Source organism: Heterocephalus glaber, unplaced genomic scaffold (genome assembly GCF_053883595.1).
Source record: "Heterocephalus glaber isolate CG9 unplaced genomic scaffold, H.glaber_assembly_v1.0 deba00001561, whole genome shotgun sequence".
Taxonomy (NCBI): Eukaryota; Metazoa; Chordata; class Mammalia; order Rodentia; family Bathyergidae; genus Heterocephalus; species Heterocephalus glaber.
The window spans coordinates 3,513,965-3,540,701 of NW_028258349.1; the positions used below are offsets into that span (position 1 = coordinate 3,513,965).

The 26,737-nt window shown below is 41.8% G+C and overlaps 3 protein-coding genes across 4 annotated transcripts in view; all 3 read left to right on the forward strand.

The window, feature by feature from the left end:
- The window catches only part of Kcnj10 (potassium inwardly rectifying channel subfamily J member 10), a 30,895-nt gene extending 26,129 nt beyond the window's left edge, over positions 1–4,766 (forward strand). For both annotated transcript variants that reach the window (XM_004858736.3, XM_021239684.2), the window contains one exon: positions 526–4,766. In XM_004858736.3, the coding sequence (XP_004858793.1) occupies positions 526–1,665 (1,140 nt within the window). In that variant the 3' untranslated portion in view covers positions 1,666–4,766. The remainder of the gene's footprint in view (positions 1–525) is intronic.
- Slamf9 (SLAM family member 9) overlaps positions 1–26,737 on the forward strand; it is a 122,660-nt gene that overhangs the window by 26,085 nt on the left and 69,838 nt on the right.
- Pigm (phosphatidylinositol glycan anchor biosynthesis class M) lies at positions 12,015–15,270 on the forward strand. Its single transcript, XM_004858738.4, has one exon. It carries the CDS (start codon positions 13,109–13,111, stop codon positions 14,378–14,380), a length of 1,272 nt encoding a protein of 423 aa, XP_004858795.2. The 5' UTR covers positions 12,015–13,108; the 3' UTR covers positions 14,381–15,270.

Sequence of the window (26,737 nt, forward strand, 5' to 3'; positions counted from 1 at the left end):
CTTGGTATCATCAACAGGTATTAACTTGGGTCTAGGAGAGAAATAGAGAAATTAAGAGTATGTGTGGATGGTAAGAGGATTGACCTGGAAGGATTTCAATGGAATATCCTTTCTTGCCTTATAATATTTATGTGGATGGGGAAAATCCTAGTTCAAAATTAGATAACTTTACAGAACTGATTTTGTGGAGATCGGTAGAGCCTCCACTAGTCTCATCTCTACTTTCAATGAACTATGAATTACTTTTATCTCTGCCTCTCCTCTCCTAAAAATTACATACTTCTTGAGCTTGTACCTTTCTCTGTAAGCTGTGTGTTCTTAGAGAGCAAGGATGATGTAATTTCACCTTTGACTTACCAGTACCTTGCACAATGTCTGGCATATAGCAAGTGCTCAATAAATATTTGCTAGTAAAAGAACAAGTGGCACCAAAATGGATATTAATTCCTGCTTGTCACTTGGTGGTGTTTATGAGTTAGCTGGATTTGTGCAGTAACCTCCTTGATGCTATCTTACTCCCTCTAGATGACATCGGTTGCCAAGGTCTATTACAGCCAGACCACTCAGACAGAAAGCCGGCCCATAATGGGCCCAGGAATAAGGCGGCGGAGAGTCCTGACGAAAGATGGCCGAAGCAACGTGAGAATGGAGCATATTGCTGACAAGCGCTTCCTCTACCTCAAGGACCTATGGACAACTTTCATTGACATGCAGTGGCGTTACAAGCTTCTGCTCTTCTCTGCAACCTTTGCAGGCACCTGGTTCCTCTTTGGTGTGGTGTGGTACCTCGTAGCTGTGGCCCATGGGGACCTGTTAGAGCTGGGTCCCCCTGCCAACCACACCCCTTGTGTGGTACAGGTGCACACACTCACTGGAGCGTTCCTCTTCTCCCTTGAATCCCAGACCACCATTGGCTATGGCTTCCGTTACATCAGTGAGGAGTGCCCTCTGGCCATCGTGCTTCTCATTGCTCAACTGGTGCTCACCACCATTCTGGAGATTTTCATCACCGGTACCTTCCTGGCGAAGATTGCCCGGCCCAAGAAGCGAGCGGAGACCATCCGTTTCAGCCAGCATGCAGTTGTAGCCTCCCACAATGGGAAGCCCTGCCTTATGATCCGAGTTGCCAATATGCGTAAGAGCCTCCTCATTGGCTGCCAGGTGACAGGCAAACTGCTTCAGACCCACCAGACCAAGGAGGGTGAGAACATTCGTCTCAACCAGGTCAATGTGACTTTCCAAGTAGACACGGCTTCCGACAGCCCCTTCCTCATTCTCCCCCTGACTTTCTACCATGTGGTGGATGAGACCAGTCCCTTGAAAGACCTTCCTCTTCGCAGTGGTGAGGGTGACTTTGAGCTGGTGTTGATTCTAAGTGGGACAGTGGAGTCCACCAGTGCCACCTGCCAGGTGCGCACTTCCTACCTGCCGGAGGAAATCCTTTGGGGCTACGAGTTCACACCTGCCATCTCACTGTCAGCGAGTGGCAAATACATAGCAGACTTCAGTCTTTTTGACCAAGTTGTGAAAGTGGCCCCTCCTAGTGGCCTTCGTGATAGCACTGTACGCTACGGAGACCCTGAAAAGCTCAAGTTGGAGAAGTCATTAAGGGAGCAAGCTGAGAAGGAGGGCAGTGCCCTTAGTGTGCGCATCAGCAACGTTTGATGCCTTCTGCCCACCTCCCAAGCCCTCTGTTCTCTTCCTCTCTTTTGATGCCTTGGGCAAGGGACACCACCTGGGTTTGCTGCAGAACCCTGGAAGCACCCATTTCCATTCCTCCTTCTTTACCCCGGGGGCCTGTCAGTAGGACAGGCCAACTGGGGTCCAAGTTTTCCTCCTACTGTCCCTTTTCACCTTTCCCTGCTTCTATCCTAAGGCACACAACTCCCTTAAGCCAGGACGGGGGAAGGAGAGAGAAGATTAGGCTGAAGTGGCTTAGATGGCCTCAGCCATGTTTGGAGATTCACATTAAGAGGACCATGTGGTTGGATGGCTAGGCCCCCCCACACACCAGAAAGTTCGGAGACTTGAGGCTAGAAGCCCCCTGTCTCTATGTTTCCATCTAGCAGGTTCCCTAAGGCAAGACTCTCTTTGATGGTTGCTTTGTGGTCTGTACCCTCAGAAATATAAGAATCTAAAATCATTTTATTTGGAGGTCACTACCAACCCCTGTTGAAAGAAACCAGGGCTTGTCATAGTGTATTTAATTTTCGCTGGTAACTCCTGACCATAATCCGGGCCGTTGGTCACCACCAGTTTTTCCTTTCTAGTTTTCAAATGGAGCCTCCAGTATACATAATTCTTCCATAGCTTCTGTTCTCAGAGAATTGGGATGGACCTGAGAAACAGACACGAACTCATAATAATCACACCAACACCTGCCCTGGATTCTGAATGCTTCAGTTTTTGAACTGTTGTCTAAAGCTTTGAACCTATCCTAACCTATCCCAGGCAGCCCTGGGAAGATTTGCTTCCCTCTGTTCTGTGAATGAGAGAACCCTAGCCAATGTTCCCATGTATAAGTTTAGAGTCTGGGGCCCCCAAAAAGGACTGAAAATGATATTCCAGATCACGTGGCTCTTCTTCCTTTCCCACCCGGTGCAGACCCCTCTTTTAGAGAAAGGGAAAATACAAGGGCTTCCCTCTCTTAACATTGATGGGTAACTAAAACCAGATCTAACAGGGCACAGACTCCCCAGAAAAGTCAAACCAATCCACCAAGAGGGATGGGCACATCCTCAGATTTCCAGGCTGATGTACAGAAGTTGTGTTACTTTGTTAAGGTTTGGGCTGGCAGCCACTATTTTGTTACACCTCCTGGTTCCCTTCTGAAAAGTGCCAGTTACGTCATTAGACAATGCTGGGAGGGGAGAAAATTATATCTCCTGATCAAATAACCATGGTCACCCTCAGCCATTCCTAAGACTTTACATACAGTGATGAAGGTCAGTGTTGTCTTTACTCTCCTCTGCCATGGAATAGTTTTAGGCAAGTTTAAAAGATAGTTTAAGAGGGGCCGGGGATGTAGCTCAGTGGCACAGCCCCTGTCTGGCAAGCTCGAGGTCCTGAGTTCAATTCCCAGTATCAAAAGATACTTCAAGAGATAAGGCTAAGGTCAGTCCTTGTTCCCAGTGGGGACTGCAGTACAAGTCAAGGAAGGTCATATGGGTAGCAGAATTTCCTCTAAAGCCCCAAATCCCATGCGTACTCTCTGGTCTCACTTAGGTACAAAGGAACCCTCACAAAGTGGTCTGGCATAAAATCCCTGTATGAATCTTATTTAAGGTAGACTCAAGTTTTACAAGTTACACACCTGGACCGAATGTATACATGCATCTACATGCAGAGAAACTCACAAAATTTTGAGACTGGACTTACTTCAACCATGCAGTCCTCTTACATTGATCTCTCCTTGAACTTAACTAACTGTATCTTGAAAACGAAGATCCTTCAGTCTCTGCTCACTATAAGCACCACCATTACTCTCCAGGTCTCATAAAAACAAGAATGAGAAAAACTTGAAAATCTGAAAGAACAGAAGGCAAAGAGCCAGCCTTTGCACTGTCAACTTTATTCACATTAGACTTACCTGATTTCTTTCAGTGTATAAGCACAGAATGTACTGCAGTGCGTGTGTGTGTGTGTGTGTGTGTGTGTGCGCATGCACATGCGGATGGGTGTGTGTAGACCTCTTCTTATCCACTGGCAATTTGACCTCTATCTGATTTCTTCTGCACACTGCTGCTTCCCTCCTGAAGGAATTATTCTCTTCCTTTTCCCTGCTGTCTATTCTAAGACCCCAGATTTTTTATATTCCTGGATAACAATGTAAGTAGAGAACAATTCCGATTCAACCTTTAAAAAAAACTCCTACAATCCCAAGCTTTGTTCTAAGTTGCACTTTAAATCATATTGTACTGTTAATAAAATGTGGCATCTTCTCCAAAATACCCCTTGTTCCCCAGGGAACAACTCCTCCTACCCCAATCCTAGTTCTTTAGACTACAGCCTATCTCCTCTGATTTGGAATTCTCTTTCAGACTTGGGACGAGCTTTGAAGGCAGTCAAGTCTGGTGAGAAATGCGCTATAGACTTGGAATGTCAGGAGGAGCTGTAGACACAGATGTTAAGTGGAGAGATTTCAGAATGTAGGCAAAACAACTGGTGGGGAAGAGTACCAGATCGTGAGTATGAGAAAGAAAAGGACTGGGACTCAGTGAAATCAATGAAACCCTTGAGTCTTACTTGGGCTGGCAAATAAAATATGGGTGGAGGCTTGTGGAATAAATATAATGATACATATAAAAGGTTTATCTAAAGAGAAAAACAGATAATATATATATAGAGATATGTATAAAGATGTATATAAACCCAAATACACTGAATGTACAGAAAGGAAGTATTCAGAGACTTTAGCAGTGAGGATATGTATTTTGCCCTGGTTCCAGGGGTAGAACACCCAGATTTTCAGACTTACAACCAATGATCCTGGTTTTAACTTGGAAGTGAGATAGCTGATGGATTTTAGTTTTGATGGTGGGAAAAGGAGGGATGGAAGCATCTCTTCAGAAATAATCAAGGCTTCTGATGAATCTGTGCTGCTCATAGGACCAGGAAGAGAGGAGCTGGAAAGTAACGGAGAAGATATTCTATCCACGGAAATCTAGGAAAACTACTACTTATACTGCGTGTCCTGATCCCCAGCAGCATCCTGCCACTGTAGCACCTAAATAAATAAATTCACCTTTCTGTTTTCCTCTCTTGAACTACACTGTATTGTCCCTTCTTTCACAGGGGTGGGAGCAACTGCAGCTCCAGCCCCTGGAAGTAAACTGAGAAGCTAAACACTTCAGTGATGGTAGGTCCTAGAGGGAGGCCTCAACCCTAGAATCCAAATTCCAGAACCAAAGATCTGTTGGGCCCAAATATTCTCAGGGCAGAAGCCCATTTCTCTACATGGCTGCAAACGGCCTACAGCAGGTGTCATCTAAGGCAGAAGTCTCAATCCTGGCATTTGGCATGGAGAGGGGACTCTTTGGCTTTTATGCTCCCGTATGGAAATGAGGCATGGGGCTACTATCTGTCCTGGGGGTTGGTGCCATTCCATGAGAGGCTTCTGGAAACCCTACATTGTGCTTTGCTTCATTACCTGCCTCCATCTCCTGCAGCCCCAGCCAACTAATAAGACCATCCAAGGATCATCCTATGAAGTCTGAGCAGAGAAAGGAAGCCTGTCATACTGCTGCTACAAGCCAGGAGACTGCACCTTCCCCAAAGCTGCCATCTTGGTCCTTTATCCGTGCTAGCTAACCTAGTTTATTTGTAACACAACACACCACCTATGCTTCAAAGTTAGCTGGGCCTCCAGGCTCACTAATGGCCAACTCTACTGAAAATATTCAGGGATGGTTTTTCCATCCATTGCATTAAAGACAAAATCAAGTGAAACTAACCTAAGAAAAAGAGATGTGTGAATTATTTTTGGTTTATTTGTTTGATCAGAACAAGCTCCTAAAGAAAATCGATGAATGTTTGGTTCCACTTCAGCCTCTTTTAGAAATCTTAACCGATACTACTGTCAAGGCCTGAACCAATAGGTTTACCTATGGGAGAGGAAGCTTGAATCCAGCTCGGCTGGAAGAACTCCTCACCAGGAGACCATGCTTCTTGTTGATTTTCTCTCATGCTTTCCCTTCCGGCTATCATCCATTCTTTCCACTCCGTTCCTGCACCTCCACTAATTAACTTTAGGATCCTTTAGCAAATACCTTTCAAATACAGTTTTTAAAGGTAAAGATGTAAAAAAGTTAAGCCTCAGGAATATGAAAGCCAACTAAACTTAATCCAGGAAAGTCAAGTTGCTCTGGATCTCGGAGACTATCCCTTTTGGCTAGTGACTATGAGCCCAATTTTTCTTACACGTAGACTTTCTGGCCCATTTTCCTTATATTCCCAACCCCTATAGGCCAATTCCTTTAATCATCATGGATTTCTCTCCCCAAATCACAAAGAAATGGATTTATCTTCTACCTTTACCTGAGAAAGGCCTGGTTGTCAGTATCCAGGCTTGAATTCTCTCTGATAAGAAGCAACAGATTTACAATCACTGACTTATTCCTCAGAAATGGAAGGACAGAAGTAGGAGGGAAAAAAATCTATGATCATTAATAAATCTACAACATTTATGAAACATGAGGGATGAGTCATAAGACATAGGAAATATATAAAATACATAACTCCTAAAAGTTTTTAGTTCCTACAAACTTGTGAGGAAGAGAAATAAACTAACAAATGGCATATAACAAATATAACTGAGGGCAATAACAAGTAGTATATGCTAGTGCCAGATATAGAATTAACATGTACTAAAAAGAGTAAGCTCTCCATGGAAAATATTTTTCAGGGACAGACACTAGGCAAGGAGTGGTATCAATCTAAGAGGTCTGTTAGAACACATCTGACACAAGATTCAAGAAAAGTCAGCAAATCTGGAGCTGCTATTATGTGGAAGGTGCCATTTGACTAATGATATATGCCATCAAGAGATGGGTAGACTTACGGCTTTCTATCTTCTGTTTCTGCTGTGAGACTCTCCCCACTTCCTGCCAACCCCTAGCCTTCTTCACTCTATGACATCATAGGTCAAGTAAATCTCTCTGAAAGGTATACCATTTATGACAGCTGCCATTTTATATTGTGAATTTATTTAGCTGATGTCTTTCTTACTCACTAGACTTTAAGGGTCATGCGAATGGGATTCATGTCAAATGTTTGGTCACCAGTGCAGCTCAGCACCTTCCACAGTGCCTGGCATGTGTGATGCTCTATTTATCTGTCAAGAAGAAAAGAGGGAGGCAAGAACTTGCCTAAAGTTCATATGGATAATACCAGGTGGTGTTGGTATATCTTAAATATACCATCAATGATTTAGAGAACATATTTCACAAGGCATGACATCATTAACTGTTAAAAAATAGAACAGACAATGAACAGTTTTGGGAAGGGAGAGACCACTTCTACTTGTTAAGATCTAGGAAGAATTTAGAGGAGCTGAGGATTGACCTCAGCATGAAGGACCAATAACAAACAAGGTAAGTGAAGGGAAATAGGATGCTTAGCAGACAGTGCAGCATGAGCAAACTATCATAGGAAGGCCCAGGCATATTTCATGGAAAGTTAATAAACCTAGGAGAGGGCTTTGTAGGTGAGTAGGTTGAAAAAGTAGAGGCAGGCAACAGAGGGATTAAATTTCAGGCTAAAGAGTTTATTATTTATTTATTTATTTGGGCCATTAATAGCCACTGGAGACAGGTAGAAGAGAATCTAAGTAAAGCACTATTTATTAATATTAGTCTGGCAGTAAAATCGAGACAGGAGACACTAAGCCAGTAAAGAGATCTTTAAAAGATTGAGGAAAGGATGATGACCACAGGCCCTAGTACAGTACAGTTTATTGAGTTGTTGAAGATCAGGTCTAAGGTGCAGGTCATTGGTCATAGAAAGAAGTAGGGATAGATTCAAAAGAAATTACAAGGGCCGGGGATTTAGCTCAGTGGCACTGTGCCTGCCTCACAAACACAAGGTCATGAGTTCTATCCCTGGTACCAAAAAAAACCAAAACAAAAGAAATTACAAAGCAAGACAAGAGCTAGCAAAAAAGTGACTGAATTAGCCAGGGTTCTAGCAGGAAACAGTACACTCAAAGAGCTAATGGAGCATGTTTTCATGAAGGGATTATTTACCACAATGTAGGCAGGTTTAATGCATCAGCAGGAGATTGGATGTACCTAGGGACTTGCAAGGTAGAAAGCCTTTACCACCTTTACACTTAAAAGGATAGTTATTGGAGCATGGTAAGAACTGCACCCAAGGGAGAGGGCTACACCTTCAACTGGAGCCTTGGCCTTAGAAGAGGAAGTCAGATACAGTGTACTGCTAAAGATCAGATAGTGCCACCCACTGGCCTATTCTATGGGAAGCCTGAGAACAAACCTCTTGGCGCACAAAACAAATACGGAAGAAGGGCCAGGGATTTAGCTCAGTGTCACTGTACCTTCCCTGCAAGTGCAAGGTCCTGAGTTCGATCCTCAGTACTGAAAAAAAAAAAGTAATGAAAGTAGATGCAGCATAGTTACTAAGGTCAAGGTCTTACCTAAGGATACTGGGGATGAGCTATGCATGTTTGCTTTCCCTACCCATTAGCTCTAAAGGGATGGAAATCTAGGAGTAGACAGTGAAAGGGTGGATTAGGAAGTATTATAAATAATAGTCCAAGAGGTAATGAATAATTTTACATTTGGAAAAAAATGTGGCTATTTCAGGGAGCTGTAAGAAAACAGGATCCCTAAGTCCAATGCCAAATGTTCAATATGAGGCCCGTGGACCCTGATGTTTCTATCCTACCTAAAAAAATAGTAACTAGAAGCTGGGTACGATGGTGCACACCTGTAATCCCAGCACTTGAGAGGCTGAGGGAGAAGGATTGCTGGGAGTTCAGGGCCAGGCTGGGTTACATAGTGAGTTCAAGGCCAGCCTGAATAACAAACTGAGGCCCTGACTCAAAAACAACAACAACAACAAAAAAGAGGGGCTGGGGATTTAGCTCAGTGGTTCAGGCGCCTCCCTCACAAGTGTAAGGTTCCGAGTTCGATCCCCGGTACTAAAAAAAGAGAAAAGTAACTAGAATTGGACTCCTCTTTCCCATTTGTTTTATAGGACTCCATCTGTTCTTCTTCCCTCAACTACCTAAAATCCCTTTCCTTTCAGTGACATGCTGTTTCTTTGGATTAGTTGGGGTTTTTTCCTTATCTGCCTATATTTGGTAGCTCTTCCCTATCTGCTAGGTCAGCCAATAGGGACAGATTGGGCTGGGCCTTTCTGTCAACTATCTAAACCAACCCAGCCAGAAGACCTCTTACTTAGTTAATTCTCAGACATTTACCTCCCACATTCTCTACCTTCTGGAGCTAAAGCTCACTTACCTGTAACTTGGAGAAAAAGAATAAATCAGAGATGGGGGTCACAAAGAGACAATCAGATTGAAACAAGAGATGAATGAGAAGAAACAAAAATTCAAATTTGTAATTAATATTTTTTGAATTGGAATCTTTATTACGAGTATGCCCCAAGAACACAGGAAAATTGAACCACACAGAAAATGGTCCTCCAAGCAGTTCATCATTCCTCTCTGACAATACTGATTGTTAAGAGATTTTGAAGAATATTTAATAGAGAGAAAAGCTGTCAGCCTTTCTATAAAATTATCAATGAAGTTACAAAAATATGACCTGTTCAAATCATAAAATGAAAACTCTCCCAATTCATACTCTGGAAAAATGCCAACCTGCCTGACCTGTGCTTTATCCCATATATTTGTGGACTGATCAATTTGCCAGCATCCATTTCCAGGACAAAGTGACTTAAAACTGTCTGGAGAATGATTCATTACACACACCTAAGGACCATTCACCTGTGGCTCTCACTTTTATTTGCCAAAAATATCTCCCGCTTTCAAATTGCTCAAAACTCAGGGCAGCTGCATGAGAAGTAGGCAAACAGAGAAAACAGGCTGATTCCTTCACTCGAAGAGTCACACTTTTCCTGTCTATTGAGATCCTAAGATTAGGGCCGGGGATTTAGCTCAGTGGTTCCACCACCTGCCTCTCAAGCTAAGGACCCGAATTTGATCCCCAGTACCAAAAAAAAAAAAAAAAAAAAAAATTGGGAGAGACAGTAGGAGGATTTAATGTCAAGTCTACCTGAGATGTGCTGATCTTTTTTCTTTTCAGCCCAAAATAATGAGGAGGGAGGTGGCAACTCTCCTTCTTTAATTCATATAAAAACACTTCTGAGGGTTTTATGCCTTCATACCTGCTATTAATGCTTCTAATACCTCTCAGCAAATCCATGTCTGTTTGCAAACACTTCCCTCTTACTTCACTTAACAAATGTTTTTTAATGTGGATTGGTGGCCCGCAATTTGGCTTTCATTCTCAATTAGATCTTGACAATCTTTTCTTCATTAAGCAGCTTGGCCTGCACTGCAACTTATTCCTTACCCAAGCAATGCTTAAATTCTTCAAATTCAGAGTACAATTCCTTCCTCCAATTTTCCTTCTTCAACTTCAGCTTAATGAACTTTGAAACTTCTTTTTCACACCCCATTTCAGCATCTCCCATTTGCTTCCTCAGTCCTCAATGTAGTATCTGAGATTGTTCCTGTAACTGGCTGCAGTGTCATCAATGGGCCTCAGGTAGTGATGCTGTGGTCAGAGAGACCCTGCAATGGCAACACAGCAGCTCCAGGTCCTCCTCACAGAACAAGTCCAGATCCTCACTTGCTTCTCACAAAGGGGTTCCCTTGCTGTCTGTCTCTGTGGTGGGCAGCTATATAACAGTATCAATCATGTGGCATAATTGAGTGATGCTCTTGAGGTTATCCAAGCATTGGCAGAGGCTTCTGGGACAATGAAAGACATCCATTAGATATTCCCAGTGCTGGTGAATGCAGGAGTAACAGAAGTTGTGCCTTGCACGCAGTGATCATGAGGGCTCTCTGGTAATCTAGGTCGATGGGGCATCTGGCTGATCTTTGGAGATAGACCAGGGAGGTTTGAAGGCCATTGCACTGGGAGGGTCTGTATGAGGAGACATTTCAGTAGGACTGGTGCTCCAGGAACTGAGAAGTGAGAAGCCAGTGCCTCATCAGCCTTCTCTCTCCAGAGGGCTTCCAAGGTCTCCAGGAAGCTGTAACACCATGCACCTGTGTCTGCTTCTTTCCTTTCAGCTCTAGAATCAGCTTCCAGTGGGAGGTACAGCCTCCTGGCACTCCTGATCCCTTGGCTATTTAGTTATCTTTGTGGAGAAAGAGCCATAACATTGGGAGAAGCAATGGAAATTATCAATAGTGTAGGTAATTCCAGACTGTGGTACACTCAACAGGTCAAATGATGAGATTTGTGGAGTAGGTGGCTCTGGGGGGGATCTTGGAGATGGGCCTTGGAGCTGATTCTCTGAAGCCAATCTTGTACCACACTACCTATAATTAATATTTTATTTGAAAGTCAGCCACATAGTGATTAAGGTCCTCTGGGTCAGACAGACCTGGTATGAGCTCTGATCCTGGCTGGCTATGTGACTTTGGAAAACTACTTACTGTCCAACAGCCCTGATTTTGCTCATTGTAAAGACAGGACTATCTACCTTACATGAAAAGTATTTAGCACACTGCCTGGCACATTGCAAATAAGTCCTCAACAAATCCTGATAGTATAGGTCATCATAATAGTTATTATTGTTTGAATGGTGAGCTGCTGCCACTGTACTGCTGCAAAGAAATGGTTAGAAATAATGTTAATTGAAGACATATTAAAAGATACAGAGATATCAGAATATGAATATGGTATGTGTAAGATTTACAGGACCCATGTTTAGATTGGATGAAGTCACCTCTCTTTTTTTTTTATGCTAGAATTGAAATCTTCCCCTAGGAAGCAGGCTCAATTTGTAAAACCAAGTCAGTTAGAATTTACTAACATTTATCATGTGCTTAAGATTGCAATAATTTATGAAGAACTGAGAAGAAATTAAGGGTTACATATAAATTCTACTTTCAAGAATCCCATAATCTCATTGAAAAAGTTATGAATACAATCTAACGTAAAGTATCAAATTCTGCAATGGAGGCTAAGTGCAAAATGTGATCACAGAAGAGAAAGAGCTAATGGATTGAAGTCCTTGGTGAGATATTCATGGAAGGAGGGTTTGAGTGGGGTGAGTGAAGGGCAGATCTTTACATACTAAGAGATATTTGAAAGGGAAAAGAAATGGGAGTTGAAAGCACTCTGGGGATGCCATTCTAGAAGTATTTTGACAAGAAAAACATCCAAATCAACTAATTTTTACTGAATGGTTACTGTAATTCGGTACTGCGTTAGAAATTTAAGTATAGAAAAGAACACGATAATCTGTTCTCAAGGAACTCCAAGTCCTCATGGAAAGGCAGGAGAGAAAAACGAAACTACTTATTACTAGCAGTGAAACAAATGCTATAGTAAGAGAATGACCCTTGAATTTTGAAGCACTTATGTGACAGGGACTGGGCAGGACTTCCATGTAGCCGGGCAAGGAGAATTATTTTCTGGAGCTAGAGAGAGCCCCTGTCCCAGTTCAGCAGAAAGGTCTGGCATCTAAATTATTCTGCGTGATGAGGAAGTGGACTGAGCTAGGATATGCCTGACACTTGAGTTATGGGCTAAAAGGGTGAGCAGGTGTTCACCACCTTCTGACTAGGGAGGGGAAGGCAACCTTGGCGGAAGGAACAGCAAACACAAAGATACTGAAGCCCGAGGGCCGGACACAGTTTAGAACCCTGTGAAGTTTTCCAGTCTTCCTTCCCATTCTCTCCACCTAGGGTTGCCGGATGGAGAAGCTGCTGATTAAATCTGGATTTCGGATAAACACCTAATATTTAAAAAACTATAAGTAAGCCCCTAATATTGCACGGGACAAGCACTCTCTAGGCCTTCAACTCACCCCAGCCGGTCCCATGAGCCCACAAAACCCTCATAAATGCCGCAGAGAGAGCCGCTGCGATAAAGTATGAGAACTATCTTCGTTTATTTTCTCTCCATTTCTACATTTTTCACTCTCGAGGTTCCAGCTCAGGCATGAGGAATGCAGTTTGCAGTTCGTGGCTAGCTGGGTGTCAAGGATCCACTTTTACGAATGGAATTGAGAAGAACGAAGACATCACAAAACATCCAGCTCCACCGAAACCTAAGGTCCGTTTTCCGGGCAGCCAATATCACACAACCTAGAGAACGGAAATCCCGCCTCCTCTGAAGGAAGGCGGAAAAGAACAGCCAATCCAAAGGAAGACAATTCTTCCGCGGGGCGGACGGCGAAACCTGAGAGGGGCTGGAGAATGGAAGTAGTGGGGGGCGGGGCTCCATGCCGGAAGTGAGAGGCCTGTAGTTTTTTTTTTTTCCGTATGGCGCCTTACCAGTCTGGTGGAGCACCCGCCACCTGAGGCGAGGAACCGTGGCAAGAGTTAGAGACCCTAACGCAGTTTGGAGCTGGGACTGAGCAGCTGTCCCACAGTCAGGTCATGAGCTCCAGCAGCCACCTGGGAGCATGGTTCCCGAGCCTGCTGGTGCACCCCGCCGGGGTATTCGGGATAGCCTTTCTTGCCCGAGTCGTCCTGGTGTTCTATGGGGTCCTCCAGGACCGGTCCCTGCACGTGAGGTACACGGACATCGACTACCAGGTCTTCACGGACGCTGCGCATTTTGTCACTCAGGGGCGCTCTCCTTACCTGCGGGCGACCTATCGTTACACTCCGCTGCTGGCTTGGCTCCTCATTCCCAACGTCTGCCTCAGCGAGCTGTTTGGAAAGTTTCTGTTCATCAGCTGCGACCTTCTCACCGCTTTCCTCATATACCGCCTGCTACTTCTGAAGGGGCTGGGGCAGCGCCAGGCTTGTGGCTACTGTGTCTTCTGGCTCCTCAACCCCCTGCCCATGGTGGTGTCCAGCCGGGGCAACGCGGACTCCATTGTCGCCTCCATGGTGCTTATGGCCCTGTACTTAATAGAGAAACGACTCATCGCGTATGCCGCAGTATTCTACGGTTTCGCGGTGCATATGAAGATGTATCCGGTGACCTATGTTCTTCCCATAGCTCTCCACTTGCTTCCAGAACGCGACAGTGACGAAGAACGCTGTCGGTCCCGGCATTCTCTCCAGGCTCGTTTGTATGCATTCCTGAAGAGGCTGTGTAGTCGGGCTGTTCTGATCTTTGCAGCAATTGCTGGATTCACATTTTTTGCGCTGAGCTTTGGTTTTTACCTTAAATATGGTTGGGAATTTGTGGAGCACACTTACCTGTATCACCTGACTAGGCTGGATATCCGTCATAACTTTTCCCCATACTTCTATATGCTGTATTTGACTGCAGAGAGCAAGTGGAGTTTTCCTCTGGGAATTGCTGCATTCCTGCCACAGTTTATTTTGCTTTTAGCAGTGTCCTTCACCTACTACAGAGACCTTGTCTTTTGTTGTTTTCTTCATACGTCCGTTTTTGTGACTTTTAACAAAGTCTGCACCTCCCAATACTTTCTTTGGTACCTCTGCCTTCTGCCCCTCGTAATGCCGCTGGTGAGAATGCCTTGGAAAAGAGCAGTCGTCCTCCTAATGTTATGGTTTATAGGGCAAGCCCTATGGCTGGCACCTGCATATGTTCTTGAGTTTCAAGGAAAGAACACCTTTCTGTTTATCTGGTTAGCTGGCCTATTCTTCCTTTTTATCAACTGTTCTATTCTGATTCAGATTATTTCCTATTACAAAGAGGAAACCCTGACAAAGAGAATCAAATATGACTAATGGACCAAAAAAGAGTTTTGGAATTTTTTTCTGAATATTCTAAGCACTCTAGTGAAAATATCTTTGTTTCAACAGAAATTAAAACCAGTGTTTGCCTGATGAATAACAGAGATTCAATAATTGAACCTCACCCTTTAGAAAATCTTAGGACTCATTTATTTAGGACATAATGGGAAGTAAAGGATACTTGTTTTAAAATGGCAAGGCCATTTAGGTGTAGTGGTGCATGCCTGTGATCCCAGCACTCAAGTAGACTGAAGCAGGAGGATCACAACTAAATTCTAGATGAAAAACCTTTTTAGCAATTAGAAATTTAAAATTAAAGAGATAAGAATATACTAAGATTTTAATATACACTTAAAAATATCTTTGGATATTTAAGGTCCTTAAATACACAAACTATGAGCACACCTTGCTATAGTCTTATCTCTTTAATTTTAAAAGGGTTTTTCTTCTAGAATTTACTTGTGTTGTCAGTGTTGCAAAAATAATTGTTTTATCACTGAGCTTGTTAGTAAGACAGCCCAGTTTAAACACATCTCACTTAACAAAAATTCTGTGATGGAAATGGAGACCTTCAAGGGAGGCTCCTGGAAAAAATAAGCAGCAGCATCCTAAGGAGCCAGAGCTCTACTAAAATAGGAAATTGGGGGGTCAGGGATTTAGCTCAGTGGTACTGCCGCCTGCCTCACAACCACAAGGTCCCAAGTTCGATCCCCGGTACCAAAAATAAGTTGGGGAGGGGATATGTGAAGATGAGGTTTTGGTGGGCAGATCTGTGTCCTTTATCACTATAATATTTCTGTGGGAAACTGTTTTCTGAATTGTTTGAACAAGAAGCCTAAAATATTAAAAAAATATATAGCCCATCTTGGTTGGGGGCATCCTAACATTCTAAAATGTGATAGTAGTATATGAGTATGATTTTCAGGTTGTGGTTTTAAAAGGTGAGTCACTTAATAAATTGTTCTTTCAGTCAAAAACAGGAGACCCCTTATAAACAAGAAACTCCAGAGAAGTAGTATTTTTCATGTCAATTCAGGCCTGAAAACGTCTTTGAGAACAAAGTGACTGTAGGCTGGTCATAATTAAGAATTCTATTATTGGCAGCATTTCTTTGCTGAGTATCATTTTGGGTCTGGCATTAGAAAGAAGGAGAGAATAGGTGGCTTTTCATGGGCTGCTGTTTTCTTTTTTTATATATATATTAAATTCTTTTATTGGTACATTGTAGGTATACAACACAATTACATTTCTCATTGGGAATTGTGCCTTTACATAATACATCTTGGTTCTTATTTTTTCCCCATTCCTAGCCCTCCCTTCATCCCCTCCACCCTTCCCTATTTACAAAGACTTTATTTCCATTTTTTCCATTTCTCATCATTTTTCCTTTCCCCTCTTTCCTTTCCCCTGCCCCTCCCACTACCCCTACCCCTTTGGACCTTTTCTTCCTATTTTGCATTATCGACTATTCATTCTAATCATTGGTACATTTTAGGTATACAATATAATGACATTCATCATTGGAAATTTGCACCTTTACATAATCTCTTTTGGTTCTTATTTTTCACCCTTGCCCAGCCCTCCCATCAACCCCTCCAGTCCTCCCTATTTACAAAGATTTTGTTCCTATTTTTCCATTTTCTCATATTAATCCCATTCCCTTCTATCCTTTCCTCTAGCCCTCCCACTTCCTTCCCCTTTGCCCCTTTTCTTCCTATTTCACATTACCTATTATATATTTAGTCCTTATTTACACTTTCAGTTTCTCACATCAGAGAAACTATTCAGTATTTATTCATGTGTGTCCTATTTATTTCACTTAAGAGTATCGCCTCAATGTGCATCCACTTAGCTATAAATGTCTCTAATTTCTCATTTTTTATGGCTGAGTAGTACTCCATTTTATAAAAAAACCACATTTTCTTGATCCAGTCTCCAGTTGATGGGCATTTGGGCTGTTTCCAAGTTTTAGCTATTGCAAACTGTGCTGCTATGAACATGGGTGCACATATATCACTGTGGTATGATTCTTTTAATTCTTTGGGGAAGATCCCCAGCAGTGGAATAGCTGGGTCAAATGGGACTTCCAGTCCTAGTTCTTTGAGGTATCTCCATACTGATTTCCACAGTGGTTGCATCAGTCTACACTCCCACCAGCAGTGGAGCAGGGTTCCTCTTTCTCCACAAATGGGCTGCTGTTTTCATGAAAACAGCAGGGTCAGTTTTTGAGAACAATGACCTTCCTTATAACATCTAGACCCCTACCCTGTATTAGGTCTTATCTTGACGGCCCCTTGTCTATGAGGTCAACTAGTAAGTAGCCTTTCAGCTATGGCATTCTCACCTTTCAAAATTATTATTTTTTTAATAACAAAAATTTGTTGGTAAAGCTAGAAGGGGAAGGGGTAAGAAATAGAAATACTGTAGAATTTCCTCACCCCAATATAATTGTCTTTTTTATGTCCCTGATTACTCCTTTATAGTTATATTTACTTTTTTCCTTATATATTTATTATTTTTTGAGGTTCTGGGGATCAAACCCATGTCCTTAAACATGCTAAACAATCACTCTACCACTGAGCTACACCCTCAGCCCCTTATTTATTTTTCACTTTAACTGTCTTTATTGTGGCTTACTCTTCATATTTAGCATTGAAATTGCTAAATAATCTATCACATGGATGTTCACATCATAAATGTGTCATTCTCCCATTGTTAAAATGGAATTCAAAATTACTTTGTTTTTAATACTCTAAATATGACATTAAACATTTTCCATATTTTAGATCATTCTTAGAAGTCAACAAATTTCTATTTGGATCTTTAACTCCAGATTCCTCCTTCAGAAGTTCTTTACCGAAGAAATTCAGGTATAAGAGCACAGAGGGTATTGTGCAGTTTATGTCCCACACAATAAGTATCTTAGTTACCCTTCCTTGACACTGGAACAAAATACTCAATACCCACAACTTAAAGGAGAAAAGGTATATTTTGGGTCACATTTTTTTTTTTTGACACCGAGGATCGAACTCGGGTCCTTGCACTTGGGAGGCGGCAGACCCACTGAGCTAAATCCCCAGCCCTAGAAGTTTCAGTTCTTGCATAGTTGGCAGCATGGTGGAAGGGCCTGGGCTAGGAAAGCTGCTCACTTCATGGCTGACAGGAACCAGAGAGTCCAGGGTGGAGTCCGGAAGGGAGATACAATTTTCTAGGTTATAGTCACCGTGACATGCTGCTTCTGACCAGTTCCACCTCCTAACAGCAAGTCTGCTGTAATGCCCCCATAAACTAGTTACCTTACAAAAGCCCAACCTTTGAGCACGTGAGGCTAAGTTAACTTGAGAAAGAAATTAATTTGGTCTTGGGGGATTTCACCTTTTTTAAACTTATTTTTGCTTTCCAATTTTGTAAAATCTCTTTTTGGCTTCTTTTCACTTGCCATCCTTTTGATTTCCTTATTAGCCTTTCATAATACTTAAAATTCTATAGCACTTGGTTTATTTCCTGCATAATTCTTTTTGTTTTTATTTATTTGTTTGATGTGGTACTGCGGAGTGAACCCAAGGCCTTCACACTGAGCTACATTCCCTGCCCTTTAAAAAATTTTTTTTTTTGAGATCTTCCTAAGTTGCTAAATTGCCCAGGTTGGGCTCAAATTTACAATCCTCCCATCTAAGGCTTCCAGAGTGCTGGGATTTCAAGTGTGCACCACTGTCCCTGGCTTATTTTTGTTCTCATACCTTGTGTGCTATCCAGCTTTTTGTTACTGTAACACCTGATATAAATCAGCTTGTAAGGAGAGAAGGTTTACTTTGGCATATGGTTTTAGAAGTTTCAGTCTAGGATTGGTTGGTCCTGTTGGCTTTGGGTCTGGGATGAACAGCACAATATGGCAGGGAGCACATGGTGGAGCAAAGCCTTTCACCTCATGTCTGGAGGCCAAGAAGAGAAAGGAAGAGATCAGGGTCCCATAATCTCTTTTAAGGAGAGGCCCCCAAAGAACTGAAACCTGCCACTAGGCCCCACCTCTTAAAGATCCCACAGCCTAACCATAGTGTGGGCTGGAAAGTAAATTTTTAATTAGCACATGGGCCTTTGAGAGACATTCCAGATCCAAAGAGTAGCACCGCGCATTAAGATCAATATGCCCACTTACAGAAAAGCATTCCTTATTAGATTAAGAGGGGCTACCTAACTTGAGTTTTTCTGCAATTGCTTTTTGTAATTTCAAAATGTGGTCCCTGAAGATTCCAACATAAATTCCCTGGCTTAGGCTCATTGGAAAAGCAGATACTCCCTCACTGCCCAGCCCAGCAAAAGGATTCTTTCTCAAAACCATAGATTTTAGTTAGCATCTTCTCACCATCTGAATTCCTTTTTTTTTTGGTATTGGGGATTGAACTCAGGTCCTTGCCTTGTGAGGCAGGCAGTGGAACCACTGAGCTAAGTCCCCAGCCCACCATCTGAATTCTGTAAGTGATACAGTATTGGTTCAGAATTTGTGTAGAACTTGTCCTTTAGTCAGTTGACATACATATGGCTGAATATATGTTATTTCTCCAACATCAGCTGTTTTTTGCATTACTACTCCTACCCTCTAACTATGAATTATAAGTGAGAAAGAAATTTATGAAAAATTTTTACATGGGATGGCCTCTAAATGTAATCCCTTAACTTGTACCTGTCCCCTGCCAGTGCTGTTTAAACATTATCCATGTAACTACCTTCTAAGGTCAACAATTAGCATTTTGCTATATTTTCTTTATATATATATAATTATTTATTTACATTTTTTTCTGAAATGTCTTAAATTGCAGAAGTTGAACATCACTAAATACATCCGCATACATCTAAAAATTGTCTTTTATAAAACCACAATAATGTTTTCTAATATATTTTGATATCCTACCCATTTCAAATATCTTGTTTTAAATCTTAATACACATTCTTAGATCTCAAATATTCCTTGAAAAAGGTGTGATAAGGAATACATTATTAAGAACTTTGAATATTTTCTAGTCTTTTTAAGACAAAGCTGAGAGCTAAAGGGATTTATCTCTCATCGAAGTTGAAACAATTCTCTTGTGTGCAGTTCTGTCTCCTAAAAAATAATAGGGTCATGATCATTCTGTTTTATGTGGTAAATTTTCTAAAGAATACATATATTTGTAATCAATATTCATCCTCCTTTCCCCTCATGATAACAGTAGCTGATTAACATTTTATATCATGAAGGTGATTTTTTCATGATTAATTGATTTTGGGTGTCTATTTTGCCACACATAGTTTTATTTAATTTTTTGCAGTAATACCTCAAAGTTAGTACTGTAATTCTATAGATGAACAGAGACTCACAGATTAAATGCCTTGCTAATATGTAGCAGAGCTAGAATCTGAAGTGTTTTTCTAAAATCACACGTATTTTCCACTATATTATGTTTCAAATTTTTCCAGAGTACCCAGGCTCAGCAAATGAAGAGTACTGCGAAATAAATACCGCTCAACATGGACTCTGGCAAATGTCTTGTCAGTTTGTCTTTCCTACTGTGTTAGGAATTCCTACTGTGTTAGTATTTGCTTAAGGGGCAGTTCTCTTTCAGCTATACCAAGTTTCTGTCATTCCTAAACTTTTTTCATTAAGGATTCCAGACCCTTAGTAATTCTCTCCCACGTCCCAACCCTGTCTTATCAAATTCTATGATTTCTTTGTTATTGCCCACTTCATCATGCCCTTTTCCTTCATAGCCTAGTCTAAGAAGTTGATTTACTAAAATGTGTTAGCTGAGCTGTTTGTAAATCAAGCAGTAGAAAACGTGATCATAATTTCCAAAACTCATTAAATTTCTTTTGCCGTGCAGTATACATTTTGCTGTGTGTATTCATGTACTTTAAAATTATCCTAGACTGATTAATAACATAAGAGAGTCTAGACTTAAATAGCTTAGGTTCAAATCCCAATTTTGTGACCTTGAGCAAAATTCTTGTATATGTTAGTTTTCTACCTGTAAGATGGGGATTTTTAATATAATCCTAAGAATTGTTTGTAAGGATTAAGTTAGTTAAGATATCCAAAATGCTTATGCTGGCACAGAATGAGCCACTATTTGTTTATAAAAAGTAGGACCTCCTTTGGGACTCTAAACTTTCCCCCCAATCTAATGGATAAAATAAAATAATTGTTTTATCTGCCTGTTACTATAAATACTACTCCTTTTAATCTTCAGCTGGCTCTTTGTAAAGATAACATGTACTTACAGATTCTTCAGATGTCTGGTTTAGGCTTGACAGTTTGTGTTTGTATATTCTTGCCATACATTAGCTGATTCTAAGCAGCGAAGGTTTGGTTTATATCCCTAAAGTTATATAGCACTTTTTTTCTTTATTGTGCCAAGGGGTCACTCAAAGGTTGGTGTTCTGTAGATGGAAGCACATGCCTTCTGCCAGGGTCAAAGTATCAACCATGCACAAGCTTTATTCAGTACTGCGGCACTACGCTTCGAAAACCATTCATTTAGTCAAAACAGGCATTCATATTCATTATCCTGAACAAAAACCAGACTAAATGGGAACATTTCTAGATGCTTAGACACTCTGCTAGTTGCTATATAAAATGAAATGACACTTATAGTGACTATTTAAAAATAATTTGGAGCACGAATATTAGAAGCTCAGTTCATTTCACGAAGGAAAAATTTTAACCTTTGCTCTGCATTCTTATGGCAGTCATTTCTAGATCCCAGCCATATGTTAAGCCCTGTAATAGATGAATTAGAACAAGTCCATGTTGTTGAGAAGGTAGCAGTAAAATCAGAAACATCCCAAGGACCAGGGATTTAGCTCAGTGGCACCGTGCCTGCCTCAAAAGCACAAAGTCCTGAGTTTGATCCCTGGTACTAGAAAAAAAAAAATTAGAAACATCCCACATAAAATGTTATATGAGACCCAGTAAGTTTCACAAAAATACTATGATTTATAATAAAATGGGAGTAATTAAGAAATAGGTAGAGGATGTTATTATTTTGTAGATTAGAAAATTGAACTCTGAAACAAGTGACTTTGCGAGACCAAATAACTGGTTAATGGCAAGACTGGTGCTGAACACCCCCTGCCCCGGGCTTCTGACTCCAGTTCTACCTTACAGCTGATTACAGAGGGAAAACTTCATTTATTTAGCAAATGTCATTCATTTAACAGACTACTTAGCGTAAGCCCCTGAGTATCTTCTATGTGGCAGGTATTTTTCTAAGCATCTTAAATGCAGCTTTGATTGAGGCAAAGAACAAGCAAACACAAAATTCTAATGATTGTCATAAAGGAAAATAAGGTGTTATGGAAGTACAAAATGATGGCGGGCGAAGGAGAGGGAAATGGGTACTCTTTTATATAAAGTGATCAGAGATAGTGTGTCTGCGTTTTATCATTGTAAAAAATGCCTGCAGTAATCAGCTTATGGTTCACAGTTTTGGCGATTTCATTCTGTGACTGACGTGCCCCCGTTTGCTCTGTGTGAGGCAGCACATCACAGCAGGAGCATGTGGCAGAGCAAAACCAATTATCTTATGGCTGGGGAGTGAAGAAGAGGAGATGGGCTCTCCAGTCTTCTCTAAGAACAATCCCCCAGTGACCTGAAGACCTCCTTGGCTTTACCTCCTAGAATTCCCACTACCTCCCAATAGCACCAAAGTGGTAACCAAACCTTTAACGTACACAACTTTGGGGACATTTAAGATCCAAAGTATGGCTGAAGGGATCTTGATGTGGCACTTTATCAGAGACCTGCTAAGTAAAGACATGATATCATGGAGCTATCTGAGGAAGAGCTGAGTGAAAAACAGTACAAATGCCCTGCATACTAATGAGCAGTAGGCAGGTGAATAGAATTCACTGGAATGAGCAAGGACCAATCAGGATTGAATTCCATTACCCAGAAGAACTACATGAATGCTGGTAGAAAAATACAATTAACATTTTTACTGGATTATAAGAAAGTGACTTTGGGCTCAACCTATTTTTTTCCTGACTTCTGAACACACATTAATTTTTAAGGACGATGAAATATATATGTATACAACCTCTATACATGTAGTGTTACAAAATTCTTTCACACATTGCTTTGTGATGTGAAGATTTAAAAAAAAATCTGTTTCACAGATGAGAACACTAAGTTTCAAAATATATGCACTTTGGGGCTGGGGATTTAGTTCAGTGGTTCCACCCCCTGCCTTGCAAGCCTAAGGTCCCGAGTTTGATCTCTGGTACCAAAAAATATATATATATATGCACTTTTCCAAAGTCCAAGTTAGTATATGACGTGGCACCAGAACCAACATCTTCTGGTGCCAAATCTACTACTGCTCTCTCTGTACTGTCCTTAACATTTAGCTATGGTGAACACATGATGAACCCTTGGAATTTAGAGTTCAGGGAAAAGTTACCCAACAGATCTTTCATTCATCTAGTAAATACTTACTAGGATCCTGCTTTGGGCCAGGCACTCAGCTAGTCTGGGAATGTAGAGATAATTGGGCCTTCAAGGGACTCGCAGTCTCAGCAAAGACTGATAGAAAGGTATAATCAAAACTAGAGTGAACGCTGCTGCCAAGTGCTATCCAACAGCAAGGCAGGGTTGTAAAAACATGGTGTGCCTCGAAAGGACAAGGACCCGAGTTCAATCCCTGGTGCCAAAAAAAAAAAAATTATGGGGTGTCCTCGTCCACCTTATTCACTGGATTTGGTATGGCAAGACTTTTGCCTCTCCCAAAGTCAAAATGACCGTGAAAGATGAACATTCTGAATTGATTCAGGACATTGAGATAGGCATGGCAGTGCGACTGGAGACACTCAGGAAAGAGGGCTTTCAGAACTGCTTCAGAAAGTGGCAAGAATGATGGGATAAGTGTTTTCCAAGTGAGAGGGATTGATGGTAATGTGTCTTTTACTGTAATGCAATTTTTAATGTATGGATTCAGTGTATTTTTTTTTTTTGGTACGGGGGATTGAACTCTGGTCCTTGTGCTTGTGCAGCAGGCGGCGAAACCACTGAGCTAAATCCCGGGCCCCATTCAGTGTATTTTTGATCACACCTTGTAACTTAGTTATAAGGCAATGACTTATAGTAAAATGCACATACAGCGGTTTATTAGCCCATCAACTGGACAAAACTAACAGAACCTGGTGCATACTAGGTACTGAGGTGTTTGTTATCTTACCTGTTTTCCTTTATTATGGGGTAAATACTGGGGGCTTTCTTTGAAACTTCCGTACTTAGGTCACTCAGTGATTAATCATACCTTTGAAAAATCCTTAGCTTAGCTCACAAAAGCTTTTATGATCTACCTCTTGTATGTATCTCCTGCTTCATCTTCCACCTCACTTCATCCTCCAGCCACCAAATTATTCTACCTCTCTGTGCTTTTGCATCTGCCGACCCATTGACTATAATGTCCTTCTCCTCTGATACCCTCTCCAGCTGCTAACCAGTTCAAAGATGTCCTTTGCGAAACATTCTCTGAAACAGTGCAGATGACCTTGTAACGTAATTCCCATGCTATCTCGGCTGTGAGCTCCCTAGGGAGTGGGGTTTTTTCTTATTCATTGCTATTATTTTCCCAGGTCTTTCACAGATCCAAGCAAAGACAGACAGACTTAACCAACGTGGTGGAACTGCTGGGTGTGCCATTTACTCTGCTAGGTTTGTTGGATTGAGTTGTACACAGATCTGTCATGTGGGGGCTGGGGAGAGTGGGCAGCTGTGAAAAAGAAGTTTCTCGCTGTCTGTCATCATTTCTGAATGCCATCAGTATCCACCTAATTTTCTAAGCTAGAAGTTTATAATCACTTCTTATGCCTTCTTCTTCACTTGCTCCCCCCTATCCAATCAGTCACTAAACCCTGGCAGTTCTACCTTTTAATGTCCCTAGAGCCTCCCAGCATCTTGCCATTGTCATTGCCAGTTCTCCAGTGCAGGGCCTCATTATTTCTCATCTGGAATCGATAGCTCCTGACTGGTCTACTTGCTTTCCATCTCTCTTGCCCCTCATTCCACCTCTCATTTACCCTCCCTGCTGCTGCCACAGTGCGCCTTCCAAAGCAGATCTAACTGCATCACCATCCTGATGAAAGCATCCCAGGGGACTCCGTGACTGGCAAGAAGAAGTCGAGTTCCCTGGCATCCTTCATCTGGCACCAGTTTCCCCTATTCACCCTCGCTCTAGCCCACTAGATAATGGAGTTTCCAGACGCCCCGTGGTGAAGCCCTTGACTGTGTGCTGTTTCTCTGCCTGCTTGCTTCCCTCCTGGCCTCCAGATGAACTGCCACCGATTTTTCCTGATTCAACTCACAGCCTGTCCCTCTATCAGGGGGTGGCACACAAGGTGAGCTGATGGACAGCACAGATTAACTACTGTGGAAAAAAACAGGACCAGAGCTGTAGGAGTTGGTAAATAATCTCTATTAATGTGCTTGCTATGTTATATTAAACTGTGCATTTGTCTCTCTCTTAGATTTAGTTAGTTCCCACGAATCACTTTGTGTTTATATCCTTAGCATACAGCATAAATCAGTAAAAATGTTAAATAAGCGCAGTGGGTGTAGGGAAGAAGCAAATGTCTATTGAGTACCTATTGTGAACCTAAGTGCTTTTCACACATCATCTCATTTAATTTGATCCTTACACATTTTTTGAGAGTACTATTGGCTAACAAGAAGATGACAGGCTCAGAGAAGCTAACCACAGCTTCTTGTCAAGGTTATGAACTGATAAGGGGTGGAGCTAGAATTGCAACCTAGATCTCTCCTAGATGTCCTAGGACTCCTTTGCTTTCTTAATGCTTCAACGGGTAATTTTGCCTCCCTCTGTGCACCTTTGGGAATGTCTGGAGATGTCTCAGTTGTCACAAGTGGGGTGTGTTGCTGGTACAGGTCGGGTATACTGCAAAACACCCTACGGTGCCCAGGGAAGCCTCACAACAAAGAACTGCCTTACTCTAGATGCCAAAAGTGCCAAGGTCAAGCATTTTATCTGTTGACGCTGTTATAAGAAAATATTACAGACTGGTAGCTTATAAAGGAATTTATTTCTCACAGGTCTGGAGGCTGGAAAATACAAGATAGAGGTGCTGACAGATTTGGGAGCAGTTTCCTGGGATCAGACAGCTATTCTTGAACTGTCTTAACAAGACAAAAAGAGTGAGGACACTCCAGAGTCTCTTTAAAAGGACATGAGGGGGCCGGGGATTAGCTCAGTGGTTTCGCCTCCTGCTGCGAAGCGCAAGGGTCTGAGTTCGATCCCTGGTACCAAAAAACCCAAAAAACCCCAGAAGGACATGAGGGCTCTATTCTCAGTGACCTATCACTTCCCCAAGGCCCCACCTCCTGATACCATTACTTTGAGGGGACCAACATTTAGTCTATTGCATTGAAAAACTCCAATATGCCACATTGACTCTAATGAAAAATCAAGTAATCAAACAAAGTAAGTGTAGTCATAAGCCCATGGGGAGTCAGACTAAGTTGAACAAAGTCTTAGGAGCTTGGGGCCAGTCACGAGCCACTGGCATTGGCAGGAAAAAAACCCCCTATTCTGTCTAGTTTTTGACTTGCCTCCAATTTTAGTGATTCTTATTCTACTTCACCCATCTAGTCCTTCTTCTTTCCATTTTTTAAAACCTTTTTTCTTCCTCTGTAGACTAATTGGTCTTGGAGAAGGCGATACAGCAAGTTCCAACATTTTCAGACCCCTTTTCTAATTAGAAGATAGAGACAGTATAAAAAGCTGCAAGTTTCAATTTGACATCTCTAGAATCTGGGAACAAGGCCAAAAATGTCACCTTCTGAAACTGACAACAAAAAGTCAATGACATTAATCACTGTGATAATCTTCCCAGGAAATAACCCACTGAAGAAATTCTTAGCAGGTGTGCTATTGATAAGACTTGGCTATTTCCTAATCTCAGCCAGAGTCCAGGAATGCCTCCTCACAAAGGAAACCATTTGAAATGTAACTTGTGCAATGGTAAACTGTAATCTAGGAAATTATAAAGTGTTTGTCCTGAGAAAGTGTTCTAATGGGGAAGCAGTTAATGATGCCTAAGTGTAACTGCTTGTAACTGTTGGGAGTGCTTTGTGTTTGTTTCTCTTTCTCTCAGCGGGGCGGGGGGGTGGGGCTAGGAGGGAGGAACTAGGTTTATTTTATCAGTGTCTCTGGTAGCACAAGCATGGGCAGGTCATTGTCAGAGAAATGTGGGAAGTAATGGTGATGTGTAGGTACATGGCGTAGCAAATGGTCAAAGAAATAACATTCCTTGTAGGTTGTTTGTCCTCCCCAAAGGGCCATGTGTTGGAGGGCTTAG